A 20,579-nucleotide genomic window follows, 5' to 3' on the forward strand; every position below is an offset into this window, starting at 1 on the left:
AGTTCACTTTTTCACTACAATACTAACCTTATATTATTTACACAGTCTTCATGAGCTTCAGAAAGTGTTTTTATGTGCTTTGAAGATATAGGATCAAAAAGCAGAACTTCAGTCTGTTCACAAGCAACTGTCAGCACTGACCTGGAAGCAAATGACACATTTCTCTTATTTAGTTTTTTAGCATTCTCTGGTTATTGATATTCAACTATTTATAACTACACAAGTTATAGATGAATAACTTCTTTTTGTCCACATTAGTAGCAGATATTTAAAAGACTGACACTACTCACTGTTGAAAGTAGTAGTAGGAAGTGGTACTCTCATACATTATGGTGAAGTGTAAACTGGTGCGGCTTGTGTGGAGAGTACCAGTATCTATCAAAATTTTAAACATGCATACCTTTTGACTCAGCAATTTTTTTCTGGGAATTCAATCTAGAGAAATAATTATTTCTAAATACAAAGAAGCACATTTAAAGATATGCTGCATTGTAGGGAGAAATTGAAAGTAACCTAAATGTACATAAAAGAAGGAATGGTTGATTACATAAACCATAGTATATAATACTTTACAATATAGTACAACATTTAAAAAGAAAGGGATAACTTTATGTGGGTATGAAGAACTCTAAAACATTTTTAAATGAGAAAAGCTGGTTGCAGAAAAACATGCATAAATGAGGCAACTTAGGAAAAAAATCATGTACAACAAAATTAGGTATTTCATCAGTATCTATTAAAATGCACTGAAAAGGTCTAGCATATACCCTACCAAACCAGTTTGATATAGTCAAACTTAACCTTTTCCTTTATGGATTTTTAGTATTATCTCTTGTTTCAGCCCTTTCCTATTACAAAGTTGTATTTTTATAAACCTTTTCTAAACCCCATTTTGATTTCTGAAAATCTATTGTCATTTATTTATTTTGCCTTTGTTTTCTGTAGGTGCTGATCTTTCAGATTCAGACCTAGCAAATGAAATCCTGAGTCTTTGAAAGTTCAGGTCTTCTCAATTTATAGTTCCAATAACAAATGGTATTTTTACACTTTACGATGAAAGTGCATAAGATGGAATTTTAAATGGCCAAATTTTTCTATTCAGAACAAACTTTTTAGATGAAGTGGGGAGGGAAAAATTCTACTAAATTGAAATTTTTTCCATATGTAGTAATCATGAAATTATCCTTTAAAGGGTGTCTGCATAAACCCTTTTGTGAGCCATCTGGATTTCAAAAGTTTACTAATATGTGAAGGATTTTTGTAGGATTTTTGTGCTAGTTGACCATGATGAGTAAAAGTATTCAAATTAATATATGTAATTTTAGAGGATGTATAAATAATCATTTCTTTTGTTGGTCAGAAGAGTCATGAAATGAAATTTTCTTTTTGTGCATAAAAGTAATGAATCAATGATTCTGGGAGAGTCTTAATCTTAAACATTGTACATAAGTGACCTATTGAAAAAAAGAGAGACCTATAAAACTGATAGTCTTTCTTTTTAATTAATTAATTTTATTTACTTTTGGCTGTGTTGGGTCTTTGTTGCTGTGCGCGGGCCTTCTCTAGTTGCGGTGAGCGGGGGCTACTCTTCATTGCGGTGCGCAAGGCTTCTCGTTGCGGTGGCTTCTCTTGTTGCAGAGCACAGGCTCTAGGCACGCGGGCTTCAGTAGTTGTGGCTTGCGAGCTCAGCAGTTGTGGCTCGCAGGCTCTAGAGCGCAGGCTCAGTAGTTGTGGCTCACGGGCTTAGCTGCTCCGCGGCACGTGGGATCTTCCTGGACCAGGGCTTGAACTCGTGTCTCCTGCATTGGCAGGCAGATTGCTAACCACTCTACCACCAGGGAAGTTCCATTTTTTTTGGTTTTAATACCAAAAAATCTATTACAATAGATTACAATCTATTTTTGTACATGGCATGATTTGTAACTTTTTAAAATGGATGTCATTTGTCCCAGCATCAAAGCCTATACTTTTCTAAATGCTGTCTTTATCATACACAAGTTTTTTTGGGGGACTCTATATTCTAGTCTATCCAATACCACCACAGTATTTTAATTTCTAAAAGGTTTGACAAGTGGCAAAGCAAGCCCCTCATTGCCCTAATAAACATTTTTTGGGGTGCTAATGTCATACTTTCTCTTTCAAATGAATTTTAGATATAGCATTATCAGGTACTACTAAAAAATCTTGTTGGTATTTTTATTGGGATGCAGTATCTTTACAAAGTAATTTGGTACAATTTATATCATACAGTATTGAATCATCCCATCAGCAATATGCATAGTTTCCCACATATTCAAGATTTTCTTAGCAAGAGTATTGTAACAATCCTTGGAACTTTGAACATCCTTATACATTTAGAATTGACTTAGGAAGTTATGTACACACACACACACACACACACACAGATCCACCTGTGGGTTTTAATTGAGATTGTAATAAATCTAAAGAAAAGTTTGCACAGAATTGACATCTTGACAATATGGAGTCTTCCAATCCTTGAACATGTCATATCTCCATTTACAACAGAGATTTTCTCCATATGCATCATGCCTATCTTTTGTTATATCTATTCCTGGGTACTTGAGGTTTTTTTGATGCTTTTGTAAATGTTCTTTTTAAAATTGTTTCATTTGTTGCTGGTACACAGAAGAGTAACTGATTTTTAAAATATTATTTATCATCAATCTTGCTATTTTATTTAATAATTTATCATAGGTTATTTTAGGTTTTCTTTGTCAATAATCATATCTATAAACAGTTGCTTTGTTCTTTGTTTTAATATAAATTTATTTATTTATTTTTGGCTGCGTTGGGTCTTTGTTGCTGCGCACGGGCTTTTCTCTAGCTGTGGTAAGTGCGGACTACTCTTCGTTGTGGTACGTGGGCTCCTCATTGCAGTGGCTTCTCTTGTTGTAAAGCATAGGCTCTAGGCACATGGGCTTCAGTAGTTGTGGCATGCGGGCTCAGTAGTTGTGGCTTATGGGCTCTAGAGCACAGGCTCAGTACTTGTGGTGCACAGGCTTAGTTGCTCTGCGGCATGTGGAATCTTCCCGGACCAGGGCTCGAACTCATGTCCCTTGCATTGGCAGGCAGATTCTTAACCACTGTGCCACCAGACAAGTTCCTGCTTTGTTCTTTTTAATACTTCTTTTCCTTGTTGCACTGGCTAGGACTTTCAGTACAGTGTTCAATAGAAATGTTAATATAGCGTGCACTCTTATCTTGTTCCTTATCTTCAAGAATACATTCACCATTTCATCATTAAGCACAATGTTTGCTGTAGGGTTTATTTGTTTTGGTAGATTCCTATTATTGGATTAAAGAAATTAATTCTCTTCTACTTAAAATCTGCTGAGTGTTTTTTTCCATTAATATACATTAAAGTATATAAAACATTTTCTAACACTTATTGAAATTATCCTATAGTTTTCTTTTTAATATGTTAATGTAGTGATTTACATTAATTTATTTTCTAATGTTAAATCAATCTTTCATTTTTACCATATTGCTAGATTCAGTTGGCTAAAACGGTGGGTTCACATCTCTGGCTACCCTCCATTTGCAGATCTTGGCCCTGCAATTTCCTCATTGCCTCAATTCTCTAATCCTTTCAAACATAACTTTTTATATCTTACATTAGATATTTATGTTTTTCTCTAGCTTTTCTAATTATTCTCAGTTGGAGGGTTGGTCCAAACCAGTAGTAGATACTCCACTACTGGAAAGCTACAATCTCTACTTCTTGTATCAGAAAATATGTCCCCCTTTCATTCTGAATATTGTTTATTTGGGTATTCGCTTGATCAATCTAATGAGTGTTTTTCATTATTCTTTGTCTTTTTGAAGACACATTTTTCTGTTGAGTATTTCTACTTAATTTTTAGAATTTCACTAATTTTACTCTTTATTGCTGTATTTCTTTCCTTTTACTTTCTTCAGATTTACTTTACTACAACTTCACTATTTTTACTGTTTCTTGAGATGGACACTTAGCTAACTAATTTTCCTTGTCTTCCTTTTTAGTTTATTAAAGATTATAATTTTCCTACTGAGGATTTACTTATATCCCACAACTTTTGCAAGGTGGTACTTTCATTATCATTTAGTTCTAAATATTTCTAATTTCCATTATCATTTCTACTTTGACTTATGAGTTATTTATAAATGTTTCTTAACTTGAAAATACATGAGGTTTTTCTAGTTTTCTTTTAGTTACTAATTTCTAGCAATCACATTATACTGAGAAACTACTTAATGATAATCTTTTGAAATATGTGGCCTTACAGGAGAGCAATTTTTAAATCATCCTTGTATGTTTGCAAAAAAAAAAAAAACCATGAGGCAGCTGTTACATACATTAGTCAAATGTGATATTCAAAAAACTATTAAATATTCAATAGTAATATAAATTAACATGAATAAAAATTTTAAAACATTAAAAAATTAAACTAACCTATAGGTTATAAAAATGCTTGCCAAGTGGTATTAGTTCTAACTCAAATTGTTCATCAGATTATTCTAGTAATTCCCAATCATTTATTAATTTTTGGAAATTGTAGCCATAATCGTTTTTTTGACACAGATGCTTTTGTCTGAACCATGAACTGCCACAGGAAATTGCATAAAGCCCCTCCAAGAATTTCCATGTTAAACAGGTAGTCATTCATATAAAACACACTTATGGTTACCAAAGGGGAAAGGGAAGGAGGGAAGGATAAATAAGGAGTATGGGATTGACAGATACGAAAAACAGATAAGCAACAAGAATTTACTATATAGCACAGGGAATTATATTTAATATATTTTAACAACCTATAATGGAAAAAAATCTGAAAAAAATATAACTGAATCACTTTTCTGTATACCTGAAACTAACACAATATTGTAAATCAACTATACTTCAATTTTTAAAAATTCCTCATAAATAGGTAGTCATCAAGTAACCTGTAGACTTGATAAGTAAAAAAAAAAGTCACTCTTAATAGCAACAGAATTGTTCATGGGAGGTGAATTCTCTTTTCAGCTTTTGCTGCAGTTAACAGTAAGTATATTAAAAATTTTTTGGCCCTTATAATGCTTGCTGTTAATTTTTATATTCAATTACATTAATAACTAAGTCACAAAATAATTTATTGAGACATCATATTTAATTATATCAAACTTAATCCCTCAGCCCAAATGAGACATAATGTAATACAGTAGTTAACAGCATAAACCAGAATACAAATCTTTTGTTTTTCATGACCTTTCAGCTTCTCAGTTCTCTCAACTAAATGTTTCTGGTAAAGAGACTACTAATGTTGGCAGTCAAGTTCATTAATAGAGTGTTATTAATGTCCATGGTGGGCATGTATTCAGTGGCTTTTGGCAAACTTATCCCACTAAATAAATGTGAAATTCAGTAAGAATGATAAAATTAGGGAAGTACATCCCAGGAGTCATTCATGCATAAACCATCCTCATAGACCTCATTCACCTGCCATGGATTATATCCTGCAATGGGTATGCACACTTTGCCAAGAGAATTAATGTTTGGATGGTGCCTGCAGTAGTGCCATTACTCTCATCAGACTGCTCTTTTCATCTCTCTGGATCTCCCCAGAGGCTGCAGTTCCCACAAATGACCATGTGAGAATGACTGGGAGAGTGTGTGAGAAAGGCAGGCAGCCCCATACTAAGGGGAGCCAAATGGTCACTCAGCATTTGCCTATGGATTTTTTGTGTGTGTGGGAGGATACCTGGCATGGGGAGAAGAGCTTAGAGTGGATGCTAAAAGTCTCTAGTAAGATGTTTCTTGGCAGGTTGCTGTGCCAGTTCTTAAATCTTTAGTTGCTATATAATGGGTTACTGAGAGATCCTATGGAAGGTGCTTAAGCACTAGGAAGGCACTCAGTGAGCTTGGGGCAGTAACTAACTACTCAACCACCATGGATATATATTAATATTTTAACAACTGGTACAGGTGAACCAATGTGTACTAGCTGAATATCAGGCCTGAATGCAGTATTCTATACATGCCCTTTAGAGCAAGATTTTAAGTGGTGCTGTTTCTGTCTTGTGTACTCTTACGTTTGTGTCTGCCTGCTTAACTGAGGTATGCTATAATGTGTATTAAGATCATCCCCGATGATGATAAATTTTTCTCTTTTCTCCTTGAAGTTATCAATTTTTGATGTATATAAATAAAAAACCCTCAATTTCAGAACTGTTTTATCTTCCAGGTGAATTGAGCTATTATCATTATGAAGTAACCTTCTAACTCTAGTAATTTTTTTTTTTTGCCTTAAAGCCTATTTTGTATATTAATATAGCTCACCAGCTTTCTTTTGTTTAGAATGTTTGATATGTCTTTCTCTATCCTTCTAGAATGTGTTTGATATATGCCTCTCTCTCCTATGTACAAGAAGTACTAGTACTTCTATATTATAATTAGTAATATTTGGATTTATTTTCAGCCATTCTTTGTGCTTTTTGTTATACCTTTTCTACTTTTTTCTCCTTTCCCTTTCTTGACTTCTTTTGGAATTTTTTCTTCTCATTCCAAAATTTTTTCTTCTACTAGTCTGGAAATAATATATTTACTTGTCTTTTGGTGGTACGCACACATTAAAGCCTAAAGTTAATATATCACAATTCTCCCTCAAAAAAAAGAAAAAAGGAATTTAGAGCATCCTTTCATAATTTATGCTATTGTTGTCTACTATTTTAGCTACATCTTTGTTAATCCCAAAAGAGAAAATCAGATTTAATTTTACATACAAATTTTCCACTTCCTTTGTTCTTCATTCCTTCTAATATCTCTGACCTTACAGTTCTCATTGGGTGCATATGTATTTATTTCATCTTTGTTCTTGACAAGAACAAAGAACCTATCTTTGCTAGGTACAGACATCTAGATTGGCAGTTTTTTCCAGCATAGTAAAAAATAATCACGACTGTCCTCTAATTTACATGATTATTGATGACTAACTGGCTTTCACTCACATAGTTACTCCTTTGAAGGTTTTTTTCTCTAGCTTTTATGATTTTATATTTGTTGTCCTGCAGTTTCACTACATGGCTAGGGAGAATTCCTGCTTGGGGTGTGCTGGGCTTCTTAAATTGTGGTTTGGTACCTTTCTTCAATTCTGGAAATCTCTCAGCTATTATTGCTTCAAGTTTGTTTTACCCTATTATCTATCTCATTTTCTTTAGGAACTGACCAAGTACATGATATGCATTTTCTCTCTACGCTTCATGTCACTAAGCCTCCTTCATATTTTCAGTCTCTGTCTCTCTTGTCTGCATTTTGGATAACTTCTTCACTTCTATTTTCCAACACACTAATTTTCTCTACAGCAGTGCCTAATGTGTTCTCATAGAGTATAGCCTAAGAAAGTCCCATATTATCTAATCTATTAATATCATATTTCCTTTTTCAAAATGTCATTTTAGGAGTTGACAGATTTATATTGACAGTGTTACTATTGCTTAAAACATTTTTGGAATTCTTTAGAAATTACCTTCTAGTCCATGTATCCTTTCTTTTTTTTTTTTTAAGTGCCAAATTCTAGTCTGGTCTCTATCAAATTCACAATTTTAATTCTTACCTTCTGTATCACCTCTTCTTTTTGTACTGAGAAGTCCTTGTGACAGTGGTTACGGTATCCAGTAAGCTGATTTAACTCATATATGACTGAAGGATATGAGAAATCATTTCATTTAACACAGTTTGTCATTTTATATAAAACCATTTTAAGTCCTATAAAAATCTGAGGTATATTAGTAGACGTAGTCAAAAGACTAAAAAATTAAAACACTGAACCATTTTCACCTACCACCTTGACATAAATGAAAAAGTATGGCAATGTGCAATATTGGCAAGGGTATGGGAAGACAAATACTTTCATATGGGACTGACAGGAATAAGAATTGGTACAGTCTTCACAGAGGGCAGTTCAATAATAGGTATCCAGAATCTTCATAACCTTTGACTCATTCTAGGGACTTACCATAAGGGCATACATAAATCTAAAATATTTGTTTAGAGAGAGTTTATTTAAACTAATGAAAAATTTTAAATAATGTTGTAGAAATATATTCATTAACATAAATAATTTGTAATATATTATATGAAAAAAAGCAGGCTAAAAAATAGTTGATTCTATCTTTATGTTAAAATAAACATACACAGGGAGTTCCCTGACGGTCCAGTGGTTAGGACTTGGCACTTTCACTGCCATGGCCTGGGTTCAATCCCTGGTCAGGGAACTAAGATACCACAAGCTGCACAGCATGACCAAAAAAAAAAAAAAAAAATTTTTTTTAATAAATAAAATAAATATATACAAGGAAAAAATTCCTTAGATAGCCATTCAATCTCTGGGATCATAAATGATATTTAGCTTCTTTTAGCTCATTTACTGCCTACGTTTTCTAAAGTACATATTAATTGCATAATTACACATTATCAAATTATTTTAAGTACTAGAGTACCTAACCACCTTTTACAAAAATGTTACTATAGGAAAATGTAGCCCAGATTCAAACAAGAACTATCAGTAATATACTCCTCATTCTAATAGCACTGGCAATGAGAATTCCTTCTTCATAACTCATTCTATCCCTCTCACCCTCTACCTAAAATCCCACCTCCAAAGAGTAGAAATAGCTGCTTCTGAAGGCCGGAGGTTGGGAGGAGAGGAACTGGGATATGTTGAAGAAAGGAACTGAAGGGTTATGAGGAACAGACTCCTGGTATTTTGGGAGAAGCTTTAGGAATAGGGCTTGAGGAAGGAAGTGGGGAGAGGAGGTTCCATGGATAAACTTCAGCAAAACAGTTTCTCCCCTCACCAATTTTCTCTGTATTCAGGTGCACAGTCACTGTTACAAGTCAACTGCTATAGGGAGAAACCCCAGAGATCCCAGAACTGAGTCTGATTAAGAAAAAGCATTTGCAACAGTGAAAGGAAACAGGGTGTACTCGCTCAGTGATTCCAGATTCTGTTGCTTTGTTCCTTTGTTAGCACATTTTATGTCTTTCTTCAGCCCAATTTTTTACTTTGTTAACCTATCTTCTTTCAGCTTCTCTAGCATGATATGCTGCTCCTCCAACCACAGGTCCTTTGACATACCAGTTCCTCCACCTGAAGTATTTCTATGCCCTTCCAAACACTATCTTGACTAATTTATCTTCTACTCATTTTTCCAATCTAGGTCAAGTGTCACTTTCTCAGGGAAACCTTGAAAACTCTAGTCCACAACAGATTCTTTCAAGCCTGTATCACAATTTGTAAATATACATTAAGAAATTATTTAGTATGGTTATTAATGTCTAGTTGAACCAATATGTCCCAAGACCAATGAAAGCGGTGCCATTAGCTGGTTTGCTCACCACTGCCACCTCTGCCTTGGAGCACAGCAAGTGCTCAACAAATATTGGGTTGGCCAAAAGGTTGTTCAGCTTTTTCTGTAAAATGGCTCTAGTAGCACTTAGGTGTCTTTAACTTCATTCAAAACAATTTTGTTAGATTGTATGTGACAGCTGTCATATCAGTGTGCATTTTTAAAAAACTTATCAAAATTGATGAATTTTTGTGTAGCCATTTTATTATTGAAGATGGAAGAAAAAAAGCACATTTTCGTCATATGCTTTATTATTTCAAGAAAGGTAAAAACACAACTGAAATGCAAAAAAAGATTTGTGCAGTGTATGGAGAAGGCGCTGTGACTGATCAAACGTGTCAAAAGTGGTTTGCGAAGTTTCATGCTGGAGATTTCTTGTTGGACGATGTTCCATGGTTGGGTAGATCAGCTGAAGTTGATGGCGATCAAATTGAGACATTAATTGAGAACAGTCAACGTTATACCATGCGGGAGATAGCCGACATACTCAAAATATCCAAATCAAGCACTGAAAATCATTTACACCGGCTTGGTTATGTGAATCACTTTGATGTTTGGGTTCCACATAAGTTAAGCAAAAAAACCTTCTTCCCCGTATTTCTACATGCGATTCTCTACTTAAACGTAATGAAAACGTTTTTTTTTTTTTTTTTTTTTTTTTTTTTTTTTTCCGGTACGCGGGGCCTTTCACTGTTGGGGCCTCTCCTGTTGCGGAGCACAGGCTCCGGACGCGCAGGCTCAGGGGCCATGGCTCACGGGCCCAGCCGCTCCGCGGCATGTGGGATCTTCCCAGACCGGGGCATGAACCCGTGTCCCCTGCATCGGCAGGTGGACTCTCAACCACTAAGCCATCAGGGAAGCCCAGGAAAACGTTCCATTTTTAAAACAAACTGTGACGGGCAATGAAAAGTGGATACTGTACAATAATGTGGAACGGAAGAGATCGTGGGGCAAGTGAAATGAACCACCACCAACCACACCAAAGGCTGGTCTTCATCCGAAGAAGGTGATGTCGTGTATATGGTGGGATTGGAAGGGAGTCCTCTATTATGAGCTTCTTCCAAAAAAACCAAATGATTAATTCCAACAAGTATTGCTCCCAGTTAGACCAACTGTAAGCATCACTCAATGAAAAGTGTCCAGAATTAGTCAACAGAAAATGCATAATCTTCCATCAGGATAACGCAAGACTGCATGTTTCTTTGATGGCCAGGCAAAAACTGTTAACAGCTTGGCTGGGAAGTTCTGATTCACCCGCCGTTTTCACCAGATATTGCACCTTCAGATTTCCATTTATTTAGGTCTTTACAAAATTCTCTTAATGGAAAAAATTTCAATTCCCTGGAAGACTGTAAAAGGCACCTGGAACAGTTCTTTGTTCAAAAAGATAAAAAGTTTTGGGAAGATGGAATTATGAAGTTGCCTGAAAAATGGCAGAAGATAGTGGAACAAAAGGATGACTATGTTGTTCAATAAAGATCTTGGTGAAAACAGAAGGCACTTTTTGGCCAACCCAATATTTGCTGAACGAGGGAGGGAATGAATGAATGAATGAATGAACAGCTAAGCAAATGACTAAGAATCCAGAGGCCTTGGTGGGGTAAGAGTTGTATTATCTATGTCCGCTCATGGTGGAACCATGTGTAAATTTTTTCCTTTGATTGCTGTTGAACTTGTTCCTGTACTCACAAAACAAAGTTTAAAAAATATATATATCACTTTGAGCCTCCTGCTCCAGCTCCATGGCCCGGCCAGCTCCCTCCCTCCCTCCCCTGCAGCCAGATGCCTGCCCTCCCCCCTCCGCAGCCCCCCCCCACACACACACAGAGCAGCTGCAGGCAGCCGCTGACTTTCGAGGCTGAGTCATCACTACAGAGTGGGAAGGGCAGCAGCGACAGAGAATCCAAACCTCAAAGGTGGTATCACAAAGTACCTTTTCTCCAAGTTGGGGGCTCAGAGGGGCACCATCATGAGCAACGTTACCACTGTGAAAGAAGGTTGGGTTCAGAAGAGGGGAGAATATATAAAAAACTGGAGGCCAAGATATTTCCTTTTGAAGACAGATGGCTCATTCATAGGATATAAAGAGAAACCCCAAGATGTGGATTTACCTTATCCCCTCAACAACTTTTCAGTAGCAAAATGCCAGTTAATGAAAACAGAACGACCAAAGCCAAACACATTTATTATCAGATGTCTCCAGTGGACCACTGTTAATAGAGAGAACATTTCATGTAGACACTCCAGAGGAAAGGGAAGAATGGACAGAAGCTATCCAAGCTGTGGCAGACAGACTCCAGAGGCAAGAAGAGGAGAGAATGAATTGTAGTCCAACTTCACAAATTGATAATATAGGAGAGGAAGAGATGGATGCTTCTACAACCCATCATAAAAGAAAGGCAGAAAACATCTTACTCCCCTCCTCAGCACAACATTTATATGTGTGGAAGAAATATGTTAACAACTGCCATTTGCAAAAACTGTTAGCCAATTATCTTATGATATGCTATTACATTGGTGTGGATGGTTTTTAATCAGGTGAATCTTAAACCTGTCATTGTTTAAGACCAAATAATTGAAACATCACTTTATTTCAGTGTTTCAGCAATTAGCACTGAATGTTGAAAGGGCTTGTTAGGAAGTTGTGATTGATGTGCCGTCATACTACTTTATATAATTTGCATTTTTCCCTCACTGTTTTAATACTATTTTAGAAACTTGGAAATAAAGTGTTTTCCCTAATGATATGGTCCTTTTCTATTTACCATTCTATGTTCTCCTGAAAGCAGAAGCTGAAATGGCTCTGGTGTACTTCATGCTTGGTGCCCTAGCCTCACTAATGTCAGCAGGAAAGTGAACAATCTTGGAAGTTATAGCTTTTTATTTTGGTAGCTGCTTCTGAGCCAATGAGGGAAACAGATTTTTTCTTCCCTCAGTGCTCCAGAATAATAAGCGCCAATTTATATATTTATAAGAATTGTAAATTATGGTTTTCATTGCTACAGAAAATTGAAAAGCAACTCCCTATTGAAAAAGTGGTATTTTAAGATTAACGGTACAAGTATTCAAAATAGATGAACATGCCATATTTAATGTTAGAATATATTTGTTATAATAGATTTTAAATTAATCTTCAGGTAGGAAAATGCTAATTGTTAAGGTAATTATCCATGTAATTTGGTATTAGTACAGTGATTAAGAACTCTGGAGTTAGACTGCCTGAATTCAAATCCTCTTTTTCCTATGTGCTAACCATGTGAACTTGGTGAGCTTTACAGTTACAACTTAGATTCAGTTAATCATCCTTTCCTTACCTGAAATTTCTATTCTAATTAGAATAATATTCTATACTTGATCTTGGCCGAATTTCTGAGAACCCTGTATGTCTTCCTTGAAGACTAATCCTCTATTTGTTAGTTGAATTGTATCCCTCTTTTCTTTTGAGTCACCTTAACCACGCTCTGCCCTTGTTCCTCAGTTACTGCAAAGAGAAAAACACAATCTAGCTTTACCCACCTTCTCAGAGAGAAAAAAGCTTCTTGTGCTCATGTATGTGCACATGTACACAATTTGAAATTTGACTGCGCTCATAAATTTAACGTCATATCCTGATTATTCTCACCCTTTGAGTAATAAACTACCTCGTTCAGTAAAAAAATATATATATACATACATATATCACTTTGAAAATTCTCCATAGCCCAAAGTAAACCAAGGCCAAACATGAAATTTTAGTCAGCCAGGAGAAAGGCTGGATACCCTTAACAGAAGAATGTAGTCTAGCGTGGAACTTCACAGATGTCCCACATCACAACATACCTCTCTGCAGTGTCTTAGTATCTTACTGGAGCAAAGGAACGACGGACCGCGCACTTGTCCCCTCAGGGCAAGTCAGCACAGGGAACAGGGAGTCTGCAGGCTCCGTACCCTTGACCAAGCTTAGGTGGGAAAAACACAAGCCTAGTGTGACAGGGAAAGAACGGGCATTTATTCAAAGTGTACTTATTGAGCATCTACGGTGTGCCAGCAAACCCTAGCTCTGGACTGGCTCTGACAGACCTGTCGGGGGGCTTTTGGCACTTCTCCTTCACAGAGCGCCGGTCCTGAAGGGGAGCAAACCAGTCCCGGGCTCGCCTACCTCCAAGGGCCGGACGGAGCCTGCAATAGCGACAGAGTGCTTCATAAAGAGCCAGGGGCACGAAGGCCGGCCGCCCCAAACGGACTCTCAAACCCCGGCCCGGGCCGAGCGAGCGGGCCCCGGGCAGCCGCCCACCGGCAGCCGCGCCACGCGGAGACGGGTCCCCGCCCTCCGAGGGGCCGCGCTTACCCGTCGGGCGAGTACTCGAGGTTGAAGACGGCCCCATGGGTGCGGGTGCTGAGGTACACCGAGTCCGCGGGATGGATGGAACCATAGAGGTTAGTCATGGTGCGGAAATTGTCTCGTGCCGGATCCACGAACAGCCCGCGGCCCAGGCTGCGCTCTCTCAGCCACCCGAACAGCTGGGCGCCAGGGCCGCCCAGGCGGGCGCTGAGGCAGTGCCGGCCCCGGCTCCCGGCCCTGCAGTCAGGCCCAGGTTGCCGGCGCGGCGGGGAGGGCGGTGACTGCTCTTCCTGGGCGGAAGCGGCTGAGGGCTTTAGAGCTCCGGGCGGCCGGAGCTCCCCCGCGCGCCCAGCCTGGGGCTGCGAAGGGGCGCAGGGGTGGCGAGGGCTCCCGCAGGGCGACGGGGGAGGGGCTGCGTCAGCCCCCGGCTGTAGCGACGGGGGCGGAGAAGGGAGCGGCCCGGCAGCTGCAGCCTGTCTCGCGTGGGGTGCTGGCTCCTCAGCCCCGGCTCCGGCCGCCCTGTCCCCTCCGGGGCTACCGGGCCCGAAGGGAAACATGACCAACGCACCGACCCCCAGCTCCTGGCTGCTGCCCCGCCCGCCGACACCTCGGCGCTCCCGCCCCAGCCGCCACTTCCGGCGTACGTTGGCCTAACCCCACCGGCTGGGAAACCCGAGCCGCCTCTCGGCCATCATCCGCTGGGGACCAAGAAAGCAGGGACACCGCCCGACTGTGGGTACCGCGTCCCGGAGGGTTGGAGGTCTGGAGCGACTAGGTGCGTGGGCGCGCAACTGAGGATGCCCAGGGTGTGGGCTGCATGGAGTAACTTTAGCATCTGGGCACCGCTTGTGACATTATCAGTATGTGGTTGTCAGTGACCAGACTGTGTCCTTGGGGATGACAGGGCCTGACTAGTCAGTCCAAGAGGCTGGGTATGATTATGTACTGTTTACATAATCATCTCTACACTGAGACCAGCGAAGGTAAGAAATGACCATATTATGGGCTGCTCACGCATAGTAAGTAGCATGGTGTACTGCCTACACAGCCTGGGAATCTAGGGACTCGGGTTAACTTCTGCACTAAAAAGCCCTGGTTTGTACATTGCCTGGAAATGGGGCTTACTGGTGCGCTGGAGCTCTGCCCAACTCCCAGTTACTTGACCTACTAGGTCAAGACTTTATCAAGGCCAAAGCCTTCCTCTCTGCAGGAAGGAACATATATCCAGTCAGGAGTCACTGAGGGGAGCTGAAGACCTGAATCAATTCAGCCTTACAAGCAATAGAGCCCACCGTCAGTCCTGCTTACCTCTGCCAAGCAGGGCATAACAGATGCAAGGCCCTTCACCACTGCTGTTGAAGACAAATACATAGGACTTGTTTGCAGAAAAAGATTAACGAACTGGTGTGTTTCTTGGGGAGGGAAGGAGAGTCTTCAATGAAGGGAAGCCTGAGGTATAAGAAGAGGTAGGTATAAGAACTGACAACCCTTCTAGGCCTTGATCAAGACCTGAGTTATAGAAAGCTCCCATCTGGTGACTGTTTAGGATAGTCTGAAAGATCTCAAAAGTAAAGGAATGAGACTCAGAGAGGGCTGAACATTCAGCAGTTCCTCCCACCAGCAAAGTTAGTAGTTATTCAACTCTTCTGTCCATGAGCTGACTGAAAAATGGCAAGAAGCAAGTGTCCAGTGTTCAGAGAAGATCAAGGCAGCCATTACTCTGGAGATATTCCCCATGTTAGGGGTAGAGGTCTGTTTTATAATTAACAAATAATGTCCCTTAGTGACCTACAACTTCTGGCTGCAACCGATACTTAATAAAGGCCCTCTACTTGATTCCCGAGTTATGGCCAATGGCTAAAATTATTTTGGTGTATAAAACCTTGACCATGATATATTCACCAATGTTATTAACTTTCTCAATAAGTAAAATAAAACTCAATATTTTTCCTTTTTTTTTATGCCCCTGCCTCCTCCCCTCAAAAGTCAGTTTTAAAAGGTTACATATTCTAAGGTATTTAAGATATAGTTCCAACAGAATAACACAAGCTCTGCAACAAGAGTTGTGCTGTCTCAAGATAACCAGGTTTCACAGTTCAGGCAATTCAAAATTAACTATCGCCCTAAAACTGATTAAGAACTATTCCCTGGCAATTTAGAGAATCTAACGAAGTCAAATGGAAACAAAGACATTTTGTAGGTTTGCATGTACCTCTATCAGTTAGATAATGAAAATGTCTCCTGAAAAGTTAAGACAGCCACACACTTAAGGCAGTGGTGGTTGTAACATGCAGAACGAGTCGCTTAGTAATGTCAGGGTTGGTTTTTTCTTATACTTCTTAAAATATGAGAACCTTCTTGTTCCAAATAATTTTTACTAAACCCTAAAATAAGGATAAACTACATAAGGACTAAAATTCTATTGAGATGACCATGATTTAAATAAAAATCACTGGAGGTTAATGGAGAAGGCACTAAAGATAGAACAACTTGGTGCCTGCTTCTGTTTACCCACTGCCTTTCAGAGCCTTTATATACCATCATGTTAACACAGAATTGATTTCAAACCACAGTCTAGGGCTTCCCTGGTGGTGCAGTGGTTGAGAGTCCGCCTGCCAATGCAGGGGACACGGGTTCGTGCCCTGGTCCGGGAAGATCCCACATGCCGCGGAGCGGCTAGGCCCGTGAGCCGTAGCTGCTGAGCCTGCACGTCCGGAACCTGTGCTCTGCAACGGGAGAGGCCACAACAGTGAGAGGCGCGCGAACTCCCCCGCAAAAAAAACAAAACACAGTCTATATAGACCAATTTCCATGTAACACTATTTTTAAAAGCTAAAATATGTTCAACTTCAATTGCTGAAATTCACAGATATCAGTTCATCAGAAATGCCTAAAGCATCCTCTGAACTCCTTTGTCCCTGATGCTCCTTTCACGTCACAACAAAAGTAAAAAAGTAAAAGGTTTCCCCGAGGCCCAGATATCACATGTCCCTTAGGATCTATCTCATCAAGCAGGCAGGGAACAAATTTATTTACTTTCTTCCCTATCCATTGACTAAACATTTAAAAAAATTACTTCCCAACTGGTGTCTTATAATGCAATGTGCTGGAAATGTAAACACTGGCCTTTCTGTTCAGACTTTTATACTTTGGGAGCAGCAGGTTCACTCCTGATGTCTTTGACATCATTGGTTCTGCCCATCAAATAGAATTCTTTGTTGGGAACAAGACTGACAAAATGAGCAAGGCAGTTGGACATGGCATAAAAAGCTGAAATTGCAGCTATATCCCAGGCATCTTCTTGGTTGAATCCGTGCACCTCGAGCTTTTTGAAATGGTCATCTGTTATGTCATCAGCTCGGGAAATAGCAAGTGCAAATTCCAGCATTGCCTTTTCCCAGGCAGGGAGGTCAGACTTTCTCCAGTTCACACAGACCTGCAAGAAAACACACAGTTAGAAGCAGAATCTCTGTCCATCACAATACAGCCAATAAAACACAAGGCCTAACAAAATAAGCATTAATGAAAAAACCCAAGATTAGAGTAAAGAGGCAAAGTCAGGCCACAATAAACTTTCCAGACAGGTAAGTATCTTGGTCAAGTTCAATATAATGCAAACCTGGAACTCTAGCTCTGCTGGGAAATCTTCTTTGCTCACTCCAACTACTTCTTTCTCCTCTAAACACCCATTTCATCAGAAACCTCAGAAACAAGACTCAGAGACTCTTAATACATAAGGACCCCCAAATACCAACCTTTTTGTATGAGAAAAGTGAAGCTTAGATAATTATCCCTTTGTCCCCACTTAATCCTAAATGACACAATATTTGCAAAATTAATAGCTGATACTTAAGCAATGAATATGTGCTAAGCATGTACTCAATGCTTCATATTAACTGTCTCATGTAATTCTTATAAAAATCCTAGGAAGCAATGCTTTTTATCACTCCCCATTTTATTGGCAAAGAAACTGAAGCTCAGAGAGGTCACACACTTCCCCAAGGTCACACAGCTAGAGAGTGACAGAGCTGGGATATGAATCCAAGTGTATTTGATTCCAATGACTATACTAATAATCATTACCCTTGCTAAAGCAAAATACTGGAAACCATTAACCACCTAAAAATAGGAAGAATAGTCCAGCAAACAATAGTGTGACACTATATCCTATGGTCATTAGGGAGACAATGCTTGAGAGACTGATCCTGGATGAGCAAAGGTCTGGCGAGTAGGCAGAAGGATCTCAGCAGGGAAAAGGGGATGATGCACCTATCTCGTTTAGCTTCTGGCTGGCAACAAAAGGCCCTCAGGGAACAATTTTCAAGGTCTCCACTCAGGTGGGGTCAGGAGGGAAGGCTGGGGGATAGGAAGACTGAATCTGAAAGTGAAATTAAGAAAACACTCCCATTTACCATTGCAACAAAAAGAATAAAAAATCTAGGAATAGGGGCTTCCCTGGTGGCGCAGTGGTTGCGAGTCCTCCTGCCGATGCAGGGGACACGGGTTTGTGCCCCGGTCCGGGAAGATCCCACATGCCACGGAGCGGCTGGGCCCGTGAGCCATGGCCACTGAGCCTGCGCGTCCGGAGCCTGTGCTCCGCAACGGGAGAGGCCACAACAGTGAGAGGCCCGCGTACCGCCAAAAAAAAAAAAAAAGTATGAAATTAGAACACTCCCTAACACCATACACAAAAATAAACTCAAAATGGATTAAAGACCTAAATATAAGGCCAGAAACTATCAAACTCTTAGAGGAAAACATAGGCAGAACACTCTATGACATAAATCACAGCAAGATCCTTTTTGACCCACCTCCTAGAGAAATGGAAATAAAAACAAAAATAAACAAATGGGACTTAATGAAACTTAAAAGCTTTTGCACAGCAAAGGAAACCATAAACAAGACCAAAAGACAACCCTCAGAATGGGAGAAAATATTTGCAAATGAAGCAACTGACAAAGGATTAATCTCCAACATTTACAAGCAGCTCATGCAGCTCAATAACAAAAAAACAAACAACCCAATCCAAAAATGGGCAGAAGACCTAAACAGACATTGCTCCAAAGAAGCTATACAGATTGCCAACAAACACATGAAAGAATGCTCAACATCATTAATCATTAGAGAAATGCAAATCAAAACTACAATGAGATATCATCTCACCAGTCATCAAAAAATCTAGAAACAATAAATGCTGGGGAGGGTGTGGAGAAAAGGGAACCCTCTTGCACTATTGGTGGGAATGTAAATTGATACAGCCACTATGGAGAACAGTATGGAGGTTCCTTCAAAATCTACAAATAGAACTACCATATGGCCCAGCAATCCCACTACTGGGTATATACTCTGAGAAAACCATAATTCAAAAACAGTCAGATGTGGCACATATATACAATGGAATATTACTCAGCCATAAAAAGAAACGAAATTGAGTTATTTGTAGTGAGGTGGATGGACCTACAGTCTGTCATACAGAGTGGAGTAAGTCAGAAAGGGAAAAACAAATACTGTATGCTAACACATATATATGGAACCTAAGAAAAAAAAAAGGTCATGAAGAACCTAGGGGCAAGACAGGAATAAAGACACAGATCTACTAGAGAATGGACTTGAGGATATAGGGAGGGGGAAGGGTAAGCTGTGACAAAGTGAGAGAGTGGCATGGACTTATACATACTACCAAACGTAAAATAGATAGCTAGTGGGAAGCAGCCACATAGCACAGGGAGATCAGCTTGGTGCTTTGTGACCACCTAGAGGGGTGGGATAGGGACGGTGGGAGGGAGGGAGACGCAAGAGGTAAGAGATATGGGAACATATGTATATATATAACTGATTCACTTTGTTATAAAGCAGAAACTAACACACCATTGTAAAGCAATTATACTCCAATAAAGATGTTAACAAAAAAAAATAAAAAGAAGCCACCGCAATGAGAAGCCTGCGCACCACAACAAAGAGTAACCCTCGCTCACCGCAACTAGAGAAAGCCTGGGCGCAGCAACGAAGACCCAACACAGCCAAAAATAAATAGATAAATAAATAAATTTACAACAGGAAAATCAGCATGCAGTTCATTTGTAATTTTTAGAATCCAGTGAACTAAAAAAATTTAAAGATTCATTCAAATACTACTTCCTTCAGGACACCTATCTTGACTCCTACCTTCCTCCCACAGAGGCAATCATTTCATCCTTTGTATTCTCAGGGCTGACACCCTAATCAGGTTGTTACAGACACCGTAACCCTTGGTATTTTCACGTGGTGACAGTGAACTCCCCCAGGGCATGGAAGGTGCTTCAGCTGAATTTCTGGCTCAGAGCAAAAGCTCAATTAGTCTTGTTGATAGAAAGTTACAGACTCCACCTGTCAACAAAGAAAAGGAACCAAGAGATACCACTTTTCCAACTTCTCAAGTAGCACAGATTTCTAAAAAGGAAGTGTTGGGAAAGAGTCCAGAAGGCCGTGGTCCGGCCCAACCTCTCCGAAGGGCAACTCGGTCATTTCCCCGAGGGAAATACTGAGAAATGGTAAGGTGTATCCCAGAGGCAGTCGAGGGCAGCACCGCCCCTGCTGCACTGGCTCCAGGCCGTCAAGCCCCCCAAACAAGAAGCGGTCCTAATCCACCCAGGCGGATCTGTTGGGAAGACCCCACGCTCTGGCCGAAAGCAAGACGCGGCCTCGACGCTGGAAAGCGCGCCGCCGACTGCACTGGCCCGGGCCTCATCTGCATTTCCCAGTCGCAGCGGCCACTTTCACACCAAGAAAAGGCTGCACACGCCGTTCCGAAACGCGAACTTCGCAACCGCTGCCCAATTGGACCCCAACACCGCACTGGCGTGCTGCCTTAGTCTGGGTCCGCGGCTCGGAGACT

The 20,579-nt window shown here is 39.9% G+C and overlaps 1 protein-coding gene across 1 annotated transcript in view; it reads right to left on the reverse strand.

Annotated features, from left to right (window-relative positions):
* The window catches only part of DCAF10 (DDB1 and CUL4 associated factor 10), a 57,735-nt gene extending 43,434 nt beyond the window's left edge, over positions 1 to 14,301 (reverse strand). Inside the window, exons 1-2 of the mRNA XM_082843304.1 lie at positions 13,712 to 14,301; positions 28 to 141 (exon numbers count right to left, since the gene is read on the reverse strand). Of these exons, the coding sequence (XP_082699430.1) occupies positions 28 to 141; positions 13,712 to 14,262 (665 nt within the window). The 5' untranslated portion in view covers positions 14,263 to 14,301. The remainder of the gene's footprint in view (positions 1 to 27; positions 142 to 13,711) is intronic.
* Between the last annotated feature and the right edge of the window lie 6,278 nt (positions 14,302 to 20,579).

This window comes from Leucopleurus acutus, assembly GCF_964270905.1.
Source record: "Leucopleurus acutus genome assembly, chromosome: 7".
In the NCBI taxonomy this organism is placed as follows: domain Eukaryota; kingdom Metazoa; phylum Chordata; class Mammalia; order Artiodactyla; family Delphinidae; genus Leucopleurus; species Leucopleurus acutus.